At 35.9% G+C, this 19,508-nt stretch overlaps 1 protein-coding gene across 8 annotated transcripts in view; it reads left to right on the plus strand.

The window, feature by feature from the left end:
• The window catches only part of gphnb (gephyrin b), a 622,746-nt gene that overhangs the window by 591,122 nt on the left and 12,116 nt on the right, over positions 1-19,508 (plus strand). For 6 of the 8 annotated variants that reach the window (XM_061885721.1, XM_061885723.1, XM_061885725.1 and 3 more), the window contains 9 exons: positions 6,865-6,984; positions 10,873-10,917; positions 10,998-11,056; positions 12,323-12,476; positions 15,848-15,969; positions 16,046-16,133; positions 16,217-16,290; positions 16,360-16,427; positions 16,549-16,652. In XM_061885721.1, coding sequence (XP_061741705.1) covers positions 6,865-6,984; positions 10,873-10,917; positions 10,998-11,056; positions 12,323-12,476; positions 15,848-15,969; positions 16,046-16,133; positions 16,217-16,290; positions 16,360-16,427; positions 16,549-16,652 — 834 coding nt within the window. The remainder of the gene's footprint in view (positions 1-6,864; positions 6,985-10,872; positions 10,918-10,997; positions 11,057-12,322; positions 12,477-15,847; positions 15,970-16,045; positions 16,134-16,216; positions 16,291-16,359; positions 16,428-16,548; positions 16,653-19,508) is intronic. The other 2 variants (XM_061885720.1, XM_061885727.1) reach the window with 2 other exon arrangements.

The raw sequence follows: 19,508 nt of genomic DNA on the forward strand, positions 1-19,508 counted from the left end.
GATTTGTTTTCAACATTCTGTATTTCACAGTTGAAGTGTACCTATGATGAAAATTATAGACCTCTGTCATAATTTTAAGTGGGAGAACTTGCACAATCGGTGGCTGACTAAATACTTTTTTGCCCCACTGTATATATATATATATATATATATATATATATATATATGTGTGTGTATGTATATATATATATATATATATATACATACACGCACACTTGATTTCTGTCAGTCAATGTTCAATACGTGGGTGTACAACGGAGTATTTAGTATTATGAGAAAGAGACAAATGGACTACAGGTTTATCCTGGGATGAAAAGTTTGTCCAGTGAAACTAATGTCTCCATAAAAAAATATGAATAATGGCTTCCAGCCTTACTTTAGAGAAGGTTTGTACACTTTGAAGACAATGTAAAGTGCTATACAGTACTGTTTATCAAACAAACGTAACAAGAAGGTGATGGATTAACATTCTCTTTATTAACATGTCAAAACAACAACAAGGACAAGCTAAACTTTCCTGCTCTGCCAATACGCCCACACAAACCATTTGGTGCCCTCACAAACGGTCAGAAATCACAAAAAATCCTCACCTCTAACAACAATATTGCTACACTAATAAATATTTTAAAAAGTTAAATCCACTTAACATCTGCAAAGAAGGAGTTGACGAGAAAGTAGCAGACAGAGGGAGATAAAAGAGGGGGCGGGAGAGGGGCCGTGTGTGTGTACTTTTGAAACCGGGGCCGCTAAACGAGAGGTAGTCTTGTGAAAATTGTTTGTCATTTTTTTCCCCAAAAAGTCCGGTCTGAGGACAAAATAAAACTTTGTCGAATCTTCCGTACTTGTAAGCTCCATTAATGTACTCCTCGCGAATAGTTTTAAACTCTACAGCAATTCTTCACTTCTTTCCACGCTCGTCTGTTATCTCTTTGGTACTTGTATTGGGTTAGCAAAATGAACACAATTTTTCAAAAAGGGAAAAAGAAACACAGAAAGGGCGCTCACACAGAAGCGCTGAGAGGTAACCAGTAATGTAACCCGCCTTCTCAAAAATGCTGCGCCCTGCTTTATGCCTACAGGCGGGACACAAAATGAATGAAGCACAGGGACGTTGTTCGCACACGGAAACACATCTGGCTCGAGCTAAAAGTTGGTAAATCCAAAGTTTGCAAATAGAGGGGTTTGTAAATCAATGTTCCACTGTATATATAGTATAATTATTGAGCTCCTGCGAAGTGATTTATCAAGCCTGAAACTGTTGGGGGACCCTGTTTTTGGTTCCATATTACGCATGTTTGGAAAGTCCATTGTGGACACTATGGCGAGAAGGAAGACATCTATGCACACAATGTTTGGCTTGTCAGAAATGAAAATAGTAGAGGTGTATGTCTCTCCAACAATTATATTTTTGACTTGCTGGAAGACTTAACATTTACACAATTGTTTTTTTTCTCCATGTAAAACACATTAAGTGTTTTTTGCATAGATTATGTTTTACAGACCATCATAAAGCCGCTTTCTGGCCGTCTCATCAGAATGTGCATGTCAGGTTTGTCACTGACAGTTTAGATATGTGTTGGGTTTTTTTCTGTCTTTATTTCCTGTCAGCACTCTTATTTTGGTTATTTCCTGATTTTCTCCCTGACCGCTGTTTCCCCTCAGCTTTGGCTGATTGGCACCTGGCCACACCTGGTGTCAATTTATTTAAACCTACTTCGTCCTCCAGTCAGGGCTGGAGTATTGTCATTACGACTTGTCTTTGTCGCTGCTACCTGTCGATGTCATTGTCATTGTAGCGGAATCTGGATAGCTGTTAGCTGTCTTCTAATTCCTGTTTTCCCGGTATCCTGTCTCCAAGTTCCTGGGTTGTGTTTTGCCTTAATTTTTTAACGTTAAATCATGTTTTCCTGCACCAAGCCTGCCTTCTCTGCATCTTGGGGTTCGTCACCAACTCTTTGTGACAGAATGCTCCAGCCCTGACTGGAGGACAAAGCAGGTTTAAATAGCAGCCAGCTGATTGACACCAGGTGTGGCCAGATGCCAATCCGCCACAGCTGAGGGGAAACAGCGCTCAGGGAGAAAAGCAGGAAATAACCAAAATAAGAGCGCTGACGGGAAATAAAGACAGAGGGAAAACCAAAACATGACTAAATTGTCAGTGACAAACCTGACAGTGCACGTCTTATTTATGTCCCTCCACTTTGACTGCATCTTCCCCCCATTTTCCATGTTGTATTTTTTAGCGCGTCCATATAGAGTCTACTGACAGCAATAAGCTAGAACTTTACGCTACTTTTTATTAGAAATGGCAACAGCGGAGGGTGCATGTACGAGCCATTCTTCACAAAAACAGCATAATCCATCGATCCATTTTCTACCCCTTGTCCCTTTTTGGGGTCGCGGGAGGTGCTGGAGCCTATCTCAGCTGCATTCTGGCAAAAGGTGGAGTACACCCCGGACAAGTCGCACCTCATCACAGGGCCAACACAGATATATGTTAAAAAAAAATTACAAATATATACCGTATTTTTCGGAGTATAAATCGCTCCGGAGTATAAATCGCACCTGCTGAAAATGCATAATAAAGAAGGGAAAAAACATATATAAGTCGCACTGGAGTATAAGTCGCATTTTGGGGGGAAATTTATTTGATAAAACTCAACACCAAGAATAGACATTTGAAAGGCAATTTAAAATAAATAAAAAATAGTGAACAACAGGCTGAATAAGTGTACGTTATATGACGCATTAATAACCAACTGAGAACGTGCCTGGTATGTTAACGTAACATATTATGGTCATAACTATAGCTATAACATATAGAACATGCTATACGTTTACCAAACAATCTGTCACTCCTAATTGCTAAATCCCATGAAATCTTATACGTCTAGTCTTTTACGTGAATGAGCTAAATAATATTATTTGATATTTTACAGTAATGTTAATAATTTCCTGAGCATTACTCACACTCCTGGCCAAACTATGAAAAAAACTGCAACTTATAGTCCGAAAAATACTGTATGCACTTTATATCTATGGATAGGTCTGAAGCGGTTGAAGAATTTAAAGCTTTGAAATTAAAAAAAAATTATAATGTATGACTTATAACACTTTTTTGTCGCTTAGCAGTGATAGTGTGAGTTTTTGTCATAGTTCCAAAAATAATAATGCATCAAAATTAGTTTTGTTATAACTTATTGTCTTACTAAGACTGTGATTACATCAACTTAAATATTTCACTTTGCAACTTGTTTTTGGAAATTACGCATATTTTGTGTTTTTCCCATCATAAAATATGTTAGGGTTATTTTCCAAAAAGAGCATAAAATATTACAAAAACATTACAAACAGATTAAAACTTTGTCTATGGATAGGTCTGAAGCTAGTGAATGATTTAATTGCATAATAACAAAGTAATATTATTTCACTTACTTACAACACTTTTTTGAGAACGACCATTTTTCATCGCTTTGAAGGTTTTACGTAGTTTTGAATAATGTCAACTCAAGGGTTTAGGGCTGATTTTGAGCCAGTATACACCAAAACAAATCAATACATACACAGTACTTCCTGTTTGCAAATAATGATTGCAACTCTTCATTTTCTTGCACCATTGTAGTAAGTGCCGGCGTCTTCCGGACCGCACCTTTGGCGTGCCTAAAAAGTAGGCCCTGTTGTCGATCCCATTGGAGAAGCGCTTCTAAGTTGCTCAGAAAAAGTAGTGCAGACTCAAGTTGTGTGCTGCATGTTCCACAACAAGAGTTGCCGCATGAGGCCACAAAAACTTTGTTCAAATTGGTTTGAATAATTGGGCAGGCAGTCACAACATGTGCAAGTGCAACACATGCACGGTTTTAGTTTTGGGATCTTGGTAGGTCAGGCATCATTGCCTTTAATCCTTTTGCAGAAATATTTTGCAACAGCTTGTTTTCCATGAAAAATGTTTTTTATACTTGCAAATAACACACAATGTTTTTTGGGGGACATGCAAAAATGTTCCAACTGCTGTGCTGTTTAGTCAAAAACATGACTCGAAGGAAATCTATTAGGGCTGTGAATCTTTGGGCCCCACACGATTTGATTCGATTCTTGGGTCTAACGATTTGAATCAGAATTGATTGTCAATTCAAAACAATTCTCGATTTAAAATCTAAACTTTTTTTAATAACATCGGTTGCCAGTTCTATGATGAACTACTTTCCTCTCTAAAATAAATAAACAACTCTCATACTCTTCTATTTTACTTAAAATAAAACGGAATTTGTCTAACATAATTCTAGCTAAACATTTAATAAAGCCAAATACAAATAAGGCAACAAGAGAAGTATCCAACACTCCTCTTTTCTAAAGTAAATCTGTACAGCAGATATGATCATCTACATCAACTATATGTGCAACTGCAATATGCAACCCACAAAACAACTTGTAATAAAATAAAAAAAATGTTATCAAAAAAAGATTAAAATCCCCCCCAAAAATTTTTGGCCGGAAAAGATTTATAACCAAAAAAAAATGTAACCCCAAGAAATGTATTTACACACACACACCCCAAAAAAGGATATGCAATCCACAAAACAATTTGTAAAAAAAAAAAAAAAAAAAAAGATTTGCAACAAAACAATTTGCAACCAAAAAAAGGATTTTAACCCAAAAAAGGTTTATCATAAAATATTTATTTTTAAAACACGATTATTTTTTAACAAAAAAACATGTCTGACCGAAAATGTTTTTAACCCCAAAAAAGGATTTGTAACCTCAAAATAGTTTGAGCAAACAAAACAATTTGTAACCACTGAAAGATTTCAACAGAAAAAAATGTATTATGAAAAATTGGTAACACTTTAGTGTGGGTAACATATTCACCATAAAATAGTTTCTTATTAACATGCAAATTAGTAACATATTGGCTCTTAATTAGTCATTATTAAGTACTTATTAATGTCTTATTCTGCATGGCCTTAATATACAAGCAGTAAGCCATTAACTAAGAGTCTTCCCTCAATAACTTCAGAGTTATTGCTTATTAGTAACCCTAACCCTAATATGTTCCTCGAGTGTCCAAATAACTCTAAATTAAGTCTTTGTTACTTAGAATATGTTCCCCTTACTAAAGTGTTACCCCAAAAATATTTTTGGGGTAACAATTTGTAATAATAAGATGTGTAAGCAAAATAAAGCTTTGTTGCTGTTACAGATGTTATCCCTGCACTTAGTTTTACTTAGCTAATAAAGTGATTATATAAAGAATGTAACTCACACACATTTAATAAAGTCAAATACAAATAAGGCAACAAGAGAAGTATCCAACACTGCTCTTTTCTAAAGTAAATATGTGCAGCAGATATGATCATCTACATCAACTATATGATTTGTATGAGTGGCTGAACAGGACAGTTTTAAATTATGACAAAATATATACATATTAATTTTAGATTTTTTTTAATCGATTAATAATCATTACAAATAAAAATTGCGATTTATAAAAAAAAAAAGTCATTGTTTTCGACACCACTAGAATCCATCACTTTGAGTGGTATAAGACAGTGGTTCTCAAATGGGGGTACACGTACCCCTGGGGTACTTGAAGGTATGCCAAGGGGTATGTGAGATTTTTTTTTTAATATTCTAAAATCAGCAACAATTCAAAAATAATTTATAAATATATTTATTGAATAACAAAATATGAATGTAAGTTCATAAACTGTGAAAAGAAATGCAACAATGCAATATTCATTTTTGTGGACATGTTCCATAAATATTGATGTTAAAGATTTTTTTTTTTTGGGAAGAAATGTTTAGAATTAAGTTCATGAATCCAGATGAATCTCTATTAAAATCCCCAAAGAGGGCACTTTAAATTGATGATTACTTCTATGTGTATAAATCTTTATTTATAATTGAATCACTTGTTTATTTTTCAACGAGTTCTTAGTTATTTTTTATATCTTTTTTTCCAAATAGTTCAAGAAAGACCACTACAAATGAGCAATATTTTGCACTGTTAAACTATTTAATGAATCACAAACTGATGACATAATGCTGTATTTTACTTCTTTATCTCTTTTTTTCAACCAAAAATGCTTTGCTCTGATTAGGGCAGTGGTTCTTAACCTGGGTTCGATCGAACCCTAGGGGTTCGGTGAGTCGGCCTCAGGGGTTCGGCGGAGGTCAAAACGCACCAGACTCATCGTGTAAATAAAAACTTATTCCTATCGGCGTATTACAGCTACAACAGCAGAAGTCACACTGATTTGCAGGTGTGTAATTTGTTGTGAGTTTATGCACTGTGTTGGTTTTGTTCTTTGAACAAGGTGATGTTCATGCACGGTTAAGTTTGTGCACCAGTAAAAAAACATGGTAACACTTAAGTATGGGGAACATATTCACCATTAATTAGTTGCTTATTAACATGCAAATTAGTAACATATTGGCTCTTAACTAGTCATTATTAAGTACTTATTAATGCCTTATTCAGCATGGTCTTATTCTAACCCTAACCCTCTAACCCTGGCCCTAATCCTAACCCTTTTAAACCAAGTCTTTGTTACTTAGAATATGTTCCCCATACTGAAGTGTTACCAAAAACATATAACTTTGTCTTGAATTTGAAAAAAAAACATTTTATTTTTCACTAAAGAAGGGTTCGGTGAATGTGCTTATGAAACTGGTGGGGTTCAGTACCTCCAACAAGGTTAAGAACCACTGGATTAGGGGGTACTTGAATTAAAAAAATGTTTTCAGGGGGTACGTCACTGAAAAAAGGTTGACAACCACTGGTATAAGAAAGTGAATTGATGAGCGCCGGTTCCAGGAAGTCTAAAACGTCCTCACCCTTGCTTGTCCTTTTGTGTCTGCGTGCAGCCCACCCACACGGTGATGCCTGGCCAGGTGATGAGGGTGACAACCGGCGCTCCAATCCCCTGCGGGGCAGACGCCGTCGTTCAGGTGGAAGACACCGAGCTCCTCCGCGAGTCTGAAGATGTGAGTCTGACTTGAATGGAAGGGGATGTCGACCTCGGTGTCTTACCAGTTTTCTGCTGCTCAGCTCGTTCTGGCTCAGTTCATGAGATAGTGGCAAGATAATGGCTGCTCGCTCATCGGTCGAGCACGTTTGGGTTTAGGGATGAGTACAGTTCACCTTTTAATCGATACTGGCAATAAATGGTACCAATTTTCGGTACTTTTGTGTGTATTAATAAAAGTTAATTGTTTGTACAGATGGGTACCGAATCCGGTCCATTGGCACAGACCGAATCCCGCTGGTCCTAACAAGTATTGTTTAACGTGAAATCGGAACCGTGCCATGTTTCTGTACCTTGATTGCGTGTGACGTCACGCCTGTTTGCCAACTCAGCTGCTGACTCAGAGGGCTCTATGCACGCGATCATTCCAGCAGCACTGAGAGCGGATTTAGCCAAACTACCTCTATGTAACATTTCTAAGGACTTTTTTCACTGCTGTACTCTAGAAAGAGGTTCCGCAGCCTCCGTAGCAGAACCTCCAGGTTCTGTAACAGCTTCTTCCCTCAGGACTCTTAAACGCATCACAATAATCCCCTAAATTCCCCCCAAAAACGGATTATCTCGCTTTAATATAAAGACAATGTAGCATTCATCCATAAACCTGGATGCATATGCAAAAGTGCAATGTATTAATCTGTATAGTAATCTATTTATTTATATCTGCACCTTATTGCTATTTTATCCTGTACTACCATGATCTAATGCAGGGGTCACCAACCTTTTTGAAACCAAGAGCTACTTCTTGGGTACTGATTAATGCGAAGGGCTACCAGTTTGATACACACTTAAATAAATTGCCAGAAATAGCCAATTTGCTCAATTTACCTTAAACTCTGTTATTATTAATAATTAATGATATTTATCTTTGTGGAAACACTGATCATTTTAATGATTTCTCACAATAAACATATAAAGCAACAGATAAATATCAACATGCAACACTTTATTTTTATATTTTCTTCAAGTGCACATTTTTCAAATTGAACATTTTCAAATGATCACAGTCTTGTGAAATCACAATATCCCATTTTAACTAGCTAGACACTAACATTTTTTAACAAATCATGAATTACTTTGCACCATGTTTGTACAAATAATAACTCATGTAAAATACAAAAGTCAACTCTCAAATTTTTAAATAAATCATGTCACACTTTGAACTGGACACCAAATCTGTTATCTGTATCTTTGTCAGTTATTGGGAAGCCTAGCATTGCATGCTGTTAACTAGTGTATTGTACTGTAGTGTGTAACTTGACACTGCAACTCTGAATGAGTCTTGCAGATGTGCATCAGTGAGGCGTGTTCTGTGTTTGTTCTTGATGAAGTTCATGTCAGAAAAGGCTGATTCAAACAGATAAGTTCAAAAAAGAATTTATGGAACATCATTAGTAATTTTTCGTGATTAAGATTAATTTTAGAATTTTGATGACATGTTTTGAATAGGTTAAAATCCAATCTGCACTTTGTTAGAATATATAATAAATTGGACCAAGCTATATTTCTAAAAAAGACAAATCATTATTTCTTCTAGATTTTCCAGGACAAAAAATTTAAAATAATTTCAAAAGACTATGAAATAAGATTTCAATTTCCTTCTACAGATTTTCTAGATATGCCAGAATATTGTTTGTCGAAAAATCAGAAGCTAAAATGAAGAATTAAATTAAAATGTATTTATTTACAATAAAAATATGTATTTACTTGAACATTGATATAAATTGTCAGGAAAAAAGAGGAACGAATTTAAAAGGTAAAAAAGGTATATGTGTTTAAAAATCCTGAAATAATTTTTAAGGTTGTATTTTTTCTCTAAAATTGACTTTCATAAAGTTAGCAGAAGCAAAGTAAAAAAATAAATGAATTTATTTAAACAAGTGAAGACCAAGTCTTTAAAATATTTTCTTGGATTTTCAAATTCTATTTGAGTTTTGTCTCTCTTAGAATTAAAAATGTTGAGCAAAGCGAGACCAGCTTGCTAGTAACTAAATAAAATTTAAAAAATAGAGGCAGCTCACTGGTAAGTGCTGCTATTTGAGCTATTTTTAGAATAGGCCAGCTGGCGACTCATCCTGTCCTTACGGGCGACCTGGTGCCTGCAGGCACTGCGTTGGTGACCCCTGGTCTAATGCAACACAATTTTGTTCTTATCTGTACTGTAAAGTTCAAATTTGAATGACCATAAAAAGGAAATCTAAGTCTAAAGTTGCCTACAAAGAATTCGACTCAAAAACACAGTTAAGCAAGGCTCCACTTTTTTCTAATTTGATGCTAATATACATCTGTAGAGGTTACCCTCTAGTGGGTTCTTCAGACTACCACAGACTGCCAGGAATTCCGGATATAACTCTGTTTTCTTTTCCTTCCATGTTGCAAAGTCTTTTGCTTTTCAGCACAGTGTCTTTTCTGCGTCCGTGTCTCTCAGCAGCACCTCCAACTTCAACTCCTCGTATCCTCGCGGCTGCTGTTAATAAAGGCGACAGGTGATTAGATAACAAGGCCCACCTGGGCCATCTACGCACCTGTCGCTGTCCTCGAGGCCGGCCCTGACCACGCTGCCCCTTCACAACATCAATATTGACATGCTACTGATTAGCATAAGCGATTCTAACTTTTTAATCCCAACAACTTCAAATTTGTAAATGAAAACTATAACCAAGATTGTTACGAACAAAACAGCTGCTGCATGATAATTACAAAACTTACATTATTAACGCATTCTAGGCCTCAACAGACAGCAACAACTGAACTGACCAACACACCATAACTTGTACACTACCGCTACCTAACGTCTTGGACTTGCAACTGCAACTGTAACTTTGTGTCATACTTGCTAGTGAGATTCAGAAATGTTATAATAAAAGAAGATGTAACAACTGGACAGCAATCATCATAATCAGCTAATTTTTAAACTTAGCAACAAAAAAATTGATTTGATCGTTTAAAACTATTAAAATGTATTAACAAACACAAAACTACCAAAAGTCGACTACCGATATTTATTCCCAGGTATCTGATATTGGTACCGTGTTGGTGAAAGCGACCAATCCCTAATTGTTTATTTTTTAATGTAACATTTTTAAAAATGAGCTGATTATGGTAAGTGCTTTACAGTTGATATATATTGCTTTCTTAATGTATTTAAAACTGTAATGAATTTGCACTTTCAAGACATTAGATGGCAGTACCGCATAGACCAACTATGGTTTATTGTATAACGCGGAAGTCATTTTTTTCATGAAGCTGAATGTGTTGTGTTGCACCCTACAACGTGTTGGGTATTGTTCGTATTTCACACACACTGTTTGATTGTAATGTTCATCTTAGTTGAAATCACCATGTAATCTAATGCATTTAGTAGCCCGACTTTACCAAATCCAGCATCAAGTTTGCGTATTTTGGAAGAGTGGTGCCTTATTTTTTTATTTTATGGACAAGCGCTTTCTACTATTATACTTGCTTTATTAGTGTTGAAAATTGCAACATTACCTCGAGGGAGTTTGGCTGCTTGACTGATTGTTTAGCCGGTGTTTAGTCCAACTGGATGGGATTTCACAGGCAACAAAGGTATCGAAAAATGTCACCGTAATAATTTTACTATTAATTTAATGTAGATCAATACCGACAGAATTCAGTCGGTGCCTATAAAAGTACCAAATTCGATACCTAGCCATAGTGACATTTAGGGTTACCTTGCTAGAAATGACAAAAACATGCATGCTAATGTAAACTTACCCAGTTTCTGGACTCCAGTGTCTCCACATTGTTACATTGTTGGTTTGTCAGTGTCTCATTCCAACTGATGCCTGCATTTATATCATTTCTGCGGGGTCCTATTTTCAAGTAGAAAACATCTACCTCAACCCACAGAGGTGCATATGGAGCCCAGCCGGTATGTGCAGTGGAAAAGTGGCAAAGTTAGTCAAAAATTTTGTTTTTATATTATAATGTTGAACTTGTTTTGTCCTTTAGGGCACAGAGGAGCTGGAAGTACGAATTTTAGTCCAGGCTCGCCCTGGTCAGGACATCAGGTTAGTTCCAGGGAGTGAAATTGGAGTTTCATCGCACAGAATTTACCTAACACAAGTTATTATGATTAATTTCATGGCTTTACAATAAATACATTTTCCTAAATCCATAACTGTGCTGTAGAAATGACTATATAGATGATAAAAATGCATGAGCCCAACCTTTTTTGAGTCAAGGCACGTATTTTGCATTAAAACAATAAAAGCAGTCCTCCCCAGGCCCTATCTCTAAATCGTAAAAAATCCTTTTAAAAAAATCCTAAATCCAGAGCAAAATCTAGATCATCCCCAAAATCTAATGACTTGTTTTTTTTAATCTAATTTTAGACATTTCCTAAATGTTTTATCAAAATCGGCCCATAATTTTTTCAGCTATGTTGCTGAAATTAACAGAGTGAACCATCTTGTCAGTCATCCGCTGTCTTAGTCTCTCTCTGTGTGTGTGTGTGTGTGTGTGTGTGTGTGTGTGTGTGTGTGTGTGTGTGTGTGTGTGTGTGTGTGTGTGTGTGTGTGTGTGTGTGTGTGTGTGTGTGTGTGTGTGTGTGTGTGTGTGTGTGTGGGCGGGTGCAGTGCCACTAGCATACATTACACACACATACACAAAGAGACTAAGACAGTGAAAGACTGACAAGAGGGTTCACTCTTGTTAATTTCAGCAACATAGCTCAAAGAATTATGGGCCGGTTGTGCTTTGTAACATAAACGCAAGGCAATCAGTACTTTCTGATCACTTCTGATATTTCATCAAAATCAGCCCATCACTTTTGGAGTTATCGACAAGTTTTTTAGCATATTGTACAATGTTTTTGGCCTGAATTAAGCAAAACTACAGTAGTATTGGCAACTAGAGGAGACCAAACCAATCCGAGATTGGCTCAGCTGGCATTACTATATTGAATTAGGTAAAATAAACTAGGTTATGTTAATTCAAAATATATATTTAGAAATTTGGAAAAATATTTTGTTTGCTTGAAAAGAACCTAAAATATTCATACAGTTTTAACTTCACAGGAAACATTTTCATTTACTCCGGTCATGCCTAAAAAACAATTAACAGCCACGATTGTAGCTGAGATAGGCGCCAGCGCCCCCCGCGACCCCAAAAGGGAATAAGCGGTAAAAAATGGATGGATGGATGGATAAAAAAGGTGTAGACTGCACGTAAATGTCACTACTATAATTATTATTGTTGTTATTATTATCATTTTTACTAATTAGGTGTTATAATGAAGTTTTTCTTGTGATCTCCTCATGCTGCCTTCCCGTCAGGCCTATCGGTCATGACATCAAGCGTGGCGAGTGCGTGCTGGCCAAGGGAACCCACATGGGTCCCTCTGAGATCGGCCTCCTTGCCACAGTTGGGGTGACAGAGGTGGAGGTCCAGAAATTCCCTGTGGTAGCAGTTATGTCAACAGGAAATGAGGTAAATGATGGTTTTGTTGAATTTACAGCATGTGCTTTTGATTGATTGAAACTTGTATTAGTAGATTGCACAGTTCAGTACATACAATTGACCACTAAATGGTAACACCCGAATAAGTTTTTCAACTTGTTTAAGTCGGGGTCCACGTTAATGTGCATTTTAATGTAGTTTGATAAATGTTCATTTTTGTGAGCGTTTAGCTGCAGAAACAGTTACCAGTTTATTTGCAACATTCAGAACTAAATTGAATTTATACAATGTTCTCTTGTTAGGACCATACTGTTAACCCATTGGATGTAGTACATCAACATACTGTATCTATTTTATATCTTAATTATTTATACCGCTTTTTCTTATCTGCAATTATCAATATTGTTTTCATATTAAGATTCACGCATAATTATTCAGTTAGATCCAATTATTTTCTATACTGCTGACTCTAGTTAGGGTTGTGAGTGAACTAGAGGTAATTCCAGTTGACTTTGTGTGAGAGGCAGTCAATCACAGGGCAGATGTAAGCAAACTGTGGTTGACTACAGTTTGCCAAACCGCTTGTCCACCTTACAGCCGATTAGTGGAATATGTTAAGAAAAATGTTGCATTGGTTGCAAAAAAAAAATAATCCAACTCGTTGGCAGTTATTATATGGAGAGAAATGTGTATTTTGTGCAACCAAACAAAAAAGTGGATTTTCTAGTAAAAAATGTTTGCAAACAAAACTGATTTTTAACCAGAAAAAAGGATTGCCACCAACAAAACAATTTGTAACCTTAAAAGATTTGTAACCAAAAAAAGATTAACGGAAAAATATTTTTTAACCAAAAATAAATTTCTAACTAAAAAAAGATTTCCAACCAATAAAACAATTTGGAACCAAAAAGTATTTTAGCCCAAAAAAATTTACAAAAAAGATTTTTAACCCCAAAAAATATTTGTAACCACAAAAGATTTTAAACATTTTTTTAACCAAAAAAAAGATAAGTAATCAAAAAATATTTCTTAAAAAGATATGAAACAAAAAATATTTGCACCAAAAATAAATTTTTACCAAAAACATTTTTTGCCAAAATAATCTTTAACCAGAAACATATAACCACAAAATAATCCAAAAATGATTTTTAACCCAACAATATGTTTAATTAACAAAGCAATATGTAACCAAAAAATATTGGTTATAACAGAAAACAAAAAATATTGTAACCAAAAATTCTTTTTAACGCCAAAAAAGTATTTACAACCCCCTGCCCCTCAAAAATAGTAAAATAAGATAAACTATTTTTAATCCAAAAAATATTTGAATCCCAAAAAGAGATTTGTGACAAAAAAGATTTTTAAAAGAAACAATTTATAACCCAAAAATATTTTTAACCCCCCAAAAATAATTTACAACCCCCCCAAAAAAGGATATGCAACCCACAAAACAATTTGTAATAAAAAGGTCTGCAACTAAAAATAGATTTGCAACAAAACAATTTGCAGCCCAAAAAAGATTTGTAACAGAAAATATTTATAACCAAAAATTGTTTTAACCCCAAAAAAGTATTTACAACCCCCCAAGCCCCAAAACGATAAAATAAATTAAATCAATTAAATCAGAAAATATTTGAATCCCAAAAAAAGATTTTTAACAGAAACAATTTATAACCAATAACCATTTTTAACCCCAAAACATTTATTTACACCGCCCCCCCCCCCCCCCAAAAAATAAGGATATGCAACACTTTGTATTAAAAAGGTCTATAACTAAAAATAGATTTGCAACAACACAATTTGCAACTAAAAAAAGATTTGTAACAGATAATTATTTGTAACCAAAAATGATTTTTAACCCCAAAAAAGTATTTACAACCCCCCGCGCCCAATAAATAATAAAATAAAATAAATAAAGTAAAATATTTTTTATCAAAAAGATATTTGAATCCCAAAAGATATTTGTAACCAAAAAAACATTTGTAACAGAAACGATTTATAACCAAAAAACGTTTTTAACCCCAAAATATGTATTTACAACCCCCACGCCAAAACAGGATAAGCAACCCACAAAACAATTTGTAATAAAAAGGTCTGTAACTAAAAATAGATTTGCAACAAACAATTTTCAACCCAAAAAATATTTCTAACAGAAAATATTTGTAACCTATAATGATTTTTAACCCCAAAAAATTATTTACAACCCGTCGCCACCAAAAATAATAATAAAAGAAAAAATATTTTATTTTATTTTCAAATCAAGAAGATTTGAATCTTCAAAGAATATTTTTGTAACCAAAAAAACATTTACAACCAAAAAACATTTTTAACCCCCCCGCCACCTCAAAAAAATGGATATACAACCCACAAAACAATTTGTAATAAAAAAGTCTGTACCTAAAAATAGATTTGCAACAAAACATTTTCCAACCAAAAAATATTTTTTACAAAAAACATTTATCATTAAAGATTTATTTTTGAAAAATTGTATTTTTTTTTTACCAAAACCCTATTTGTAACCAAAAAGATTTTTAACCCCAAAAAAGGATTTGTAACCTCAAAATATTTTAACAAACAAAACAATTTGTAACGACAGAAATATTTTAACAGAAAAAATATATATTATAAAAAATTATCTTTAACCCCCCAAAAATATTTACAACCCTCCAAAAAATATTTGCGACCAACAAAACGATTTGTAAAAGGAAGATTTGTAACCAAAAGAAAGCTTCGAATCCCCCCCAAAAAAAATATTTGTGACCAAAACAAAGAAGTCGTGTTTTAGTGGCCTTGTGGTTAGAGTGTCCACCCTGAGATGGTAGGTCATGAGTTCAAACCCCGGCCGAGTCATACCAAAGATTATAAAAATGGGACCCGTCACCTCCTTGTTTGGCACTCAGCATCAAGGGTTGGAATTGCGGGTTAAATCACCAAATGATTCCAGGGCGCGGCCACTGCTGCTGCTCGCTGCTCCCCTGTGGGGATGGGTCAAATGCAGAGAATAATTTCACCGCACCTAGTGTGTGTGAGACAATCATTGGCACTTTAACTTTAACTTTAAATTTTACAAATTGACTTAATACATTATTCATGTAAATTGTTTAGTTGATGTTGCAGATGCTATCTCTGCACTTATTTTACTTTGCTAATAAAGTGATTGCATAAAGAATGTAACTCACACACTAAGTTAAAAATGATCAAGTTCCCAATAGTAATTCAAATCAGATGGTTCATGGGAAATAATCAATGGCTAGAGCTGCCTCTAAGTACAGTAAAATCCTTTGTTATATACTTTCTAGTACCCAAAATATGCAAACCTTGTGCCGTTTCAAGAATATTTCTCAAAACACATTCTGTTTGTGCTTACTTATTTATTTTACATTGTTTAATTTTATTTGTAGCTGCTGAACCCGGAAGATGATCTTCATCCCGGGAAGATCAGGGACAGCAATCGCTCTACCCTGCTGGCCACCATACAGGAGCACGGCTACCCGACGATCAATCTGGGCATTGTGGGAGACAAGTATGCCTTCTTGTGTCTTCTCCAACTTTGCGTACGCCCGCGTCTCCATATATTATAGTCAATGTGCGTCCCGCAGCCCCGATGACCTTCTCAACGCTCTGAATGAAGGCATCAGCCGTGCTGACGTCATCATCACCTCAGGCGGAGTGTCCATGGGCGAGAAGGTACACACTCAGACTGTCGCTGACATCTGCTGGTAGAAACCCAGTGTCGTGGGAAGTGAAGCTGAAAGATGAGTTTTCTGCAGGACTACCTTAAGCAGGTGCTGGATATAGATCTTCATGCTCAGATCCATTTTGGTCGGGTCTTCATGAAACCAGGGTAAAAGCGGCGTTGAATAAAAGGCGGGTAAAAGCAGCGTAGCGTAACTTTTGTGCTGTTTCTCTGTAGGCTCCCAACAACATTTGCCACTCTGGACATTGACGGTGCTCGTAAACTCATCTTTGCCCTCCCAGGTAGTGTGTGAAGTTGAGAGAAAGACTTGATTTACTCCGCTGGTGTTCAGGGAGGAGCTGGTCTTCATATATTTCTCCTCTCTCTTTCCTTCCGTCCATCTGTCCACACGTCCGTCTGTCCTAGGAAACCCCGTATCAGCTGTCGTCACCTGTAATCTTTTTGTCATCCCCGCCTTGAGGAAGATGCAGGGCATTTTGGACCCAAGGCCTACTATCATCAAAGCCAGGGTAAGCAACCTGACCTTGTCGCCAAGGTGATTAGTGCATCCAAGCAACACAATATTATTTTGCCTTTTTGGAGAAAATATATTATAAGGGAAATGTTCCATTTAACTGTAAGACTTAGACTTGGACTTAGACTTAGACTTCCTTTTTATTGTCATTCAAATTTGAACTTTACAGTACAAATAAGAACAAAATTTTGTTGCATAAGCTCTTGGTAGTGCAGGAAAATAAAAAAAAGCAATATGGTACAGATATAAATAAATAGATTACTCTACAGATAAGTACATTGCACTTTTTCACATGCGTCCATGTTTATGGATGTATGTTATATTGTCCTTTTTATTCCAGCGAGTTAATCCATTTTGGGGGGTTATAAACAAATTATATGATTAAAACAAAAATATGATTGAATCAACTTCTCTTTTATACTTCTTTTTCGATGTAATGAAGCATGCAAATGTAACCACATCTTCCTAAAAAAAAACATATACTATATTTTAGCCACATAGTGTATTATCTTCACAATACATTATTTTATGGCCATGCTCCGATATTTATTAATATATCAAGGGTCGACAACCCAAAATGTTGAAAGAGCCATATTGCACCAAAACTATTTAAAAAAATCTGTCTGGAGCCGCAAACAAATAAAAGCCTTATATAAGTCCTACAATGAAGGCAACGGATGATCTAAGTGTCTACATTAGCTGTATTAGCCTACTATCAAAATGGCTATGTGTCGCAGGCTGACCCAAATCTTCGGTGATAGAAATATTGAAATGTAATATTTATTCTACACATTTTTACAACATTGAAAAACATTAGTAAAACGGAGGCTTCACAGAGGGTGAGATACCTCCTGGAAAAGACTGGCTTAGAATGGCCAAAGGTATAGATGTGTGTGTCCATTAAAGGAAACAACAGACTGTTTTCTTCTAATGCATTTATTACAATCTTTGCAAGCTCGGTAACGTTTACTGTGGTCTGGAACAACGTGGCGCACAAACAACTATCAGAAATGCAGCCAATATTACAAACCCCGTTTCCATATGAGTTAGGAAATTGTGTTAGATGTAAATATAAACTGAATACAATGATTTGCAAATCCTTTTCAACCCATATTCAATTGAATACACTACAAAGACAAGATATCTGATGTTCAAACTCATAAACTTTATTTTTCTTTTGCAAATAATTAACTTAGAATTTCATGGCTGCAACACGTGCCAAAGTAGTTGGGAAAGGGCATGTTCACCAATGGGTTACATCATCTTTTCTTTTAACAACACTCAATAAACGTTTGGGAACTGGGGAAACTAATTGTTGAAGCTTCGAAAGTGGAATTCTTTCCCATTCTTGTTTTATGTAGAGCTTCAGTCGTTCAACAGTATGGGGTCTCCGCTGTCGTATTTTACGCTTCATAATGCGCCACACATTTTCAATGGGAGACAGGTCTGGACCAGCAAAGTACCCACACTCTTTTTTCACAAAGCCACGCTGTTATAACTCGTGCTGCATGTGGCTTGGCTTTGTCTTGCTGAAATAAGCAGGGGCGTCCAAGAAAAAGACTGCGCTTAGATGGCAGCATATGTTGTTCCAAAACCGAATGGACCTTTCAGCATTAATGGTGCCTTCACAGATGTGTAAGTTACCCATGCCTTGGGCACTAATGCACCCCCATACCATCACAGATGCTGGCTTTTGAACTTTGCGTCGATAGCAGTCTGGATGGTTCGCTTCCCCTTTGGTCCGGATGACACGATGTTGTATATTTCCAAAAACAATTTGAAATGTGGACTCGTCAGACCACAGACCACTTTTCCACTTTGCATCAGTCCATCTTAGATGATCTCGGGCCCAGAGAAGCTGGCGGCGTTTCTGGATGTTGTTGATAAATTGCTTTCACTTTGCATAGTAGAGCTTTAACTTGCACTTACACATGTAGCGACGAACTGTATTTAGTGACATTGGTTTTCTGAAGTGTTCCTGAGCCCATGTTGTGATATCCTTTAGAGATTAATGTCGGTTTTTGATACGGTGCCGTGTTGGTTTCCGGCCATGCCGCTTACGTGAAGTGATTTCTCCAGATTCTCTGAACCTTTTGATGATATTATGGACCGTAGATGTTGAAATCCCTAAATTTCTTGCAATTGCACTTTGAGAAACGTTGTTCTTAAACTGTTTGACTATTTGCTCACACAGTTGTGGACAAAGGGGTGTACCTCGCCCCATCCTTTCTTGCGAAAGACAGAGCATTTTTTGGGAAGCTGTTTTTATACCCAATCATGGCACCCACCTGTTCCCAATTAGCCTGCACACCTGTGTGATGTTCCAAATAAGTGTTTGATGAGCATTCCTCAACTTTATCAGTATTTCTTTCCACCTTTCCCAACTTCTTTGTCACGTGTTGCTGGCATCAAATTCTAAAGTTAATGATTATTTGCAAAAAAAAAAAGTTAATCAGTTTGAACATCAAATATGTTGTCTTTGTAGCATATTCAACTGAATATGAGTTGAAAATGATTTGCAAATCATTGTATTCCGTTTATTTTTACATCTAACACAATTTCCCAACTCATATGGAAACGGGGTTTGTACATACAGATAAATGTGTCATGAGACATGCAAATGTAAATTAAGGACATAAGTAAAAAAAAATTAAATGAGCTCAAATATACCTACAAATGAGGCATAATGATGCAATATGTACATAAAGGTAGCCAATATAGCATGTCAGCATCGATTAGCTTAAAGTCATGCACTGACCGAATATGCCTGATTAGCACTCGACACAAGTCAATAACATCAACTAAGCTCACTTTTGTGCATTCACGCACAGAATAAAATGTTTGGTGGACA

This window comes from Nerophis ophidion, linkage group LG24 (genome assembly GCF_033978795.1).
Source record: "Nerophis ophidion isolate RoL-2023_Sa linkage group LG24, RoL_Noph_v1.0, whole genome shotgun sequence".
NCBI lineage: Eukaryota > Metazoa > Chordata > Actinopteri > Syngnathiformes > Syngnathidae > Nerophis > Nerophis ophidion.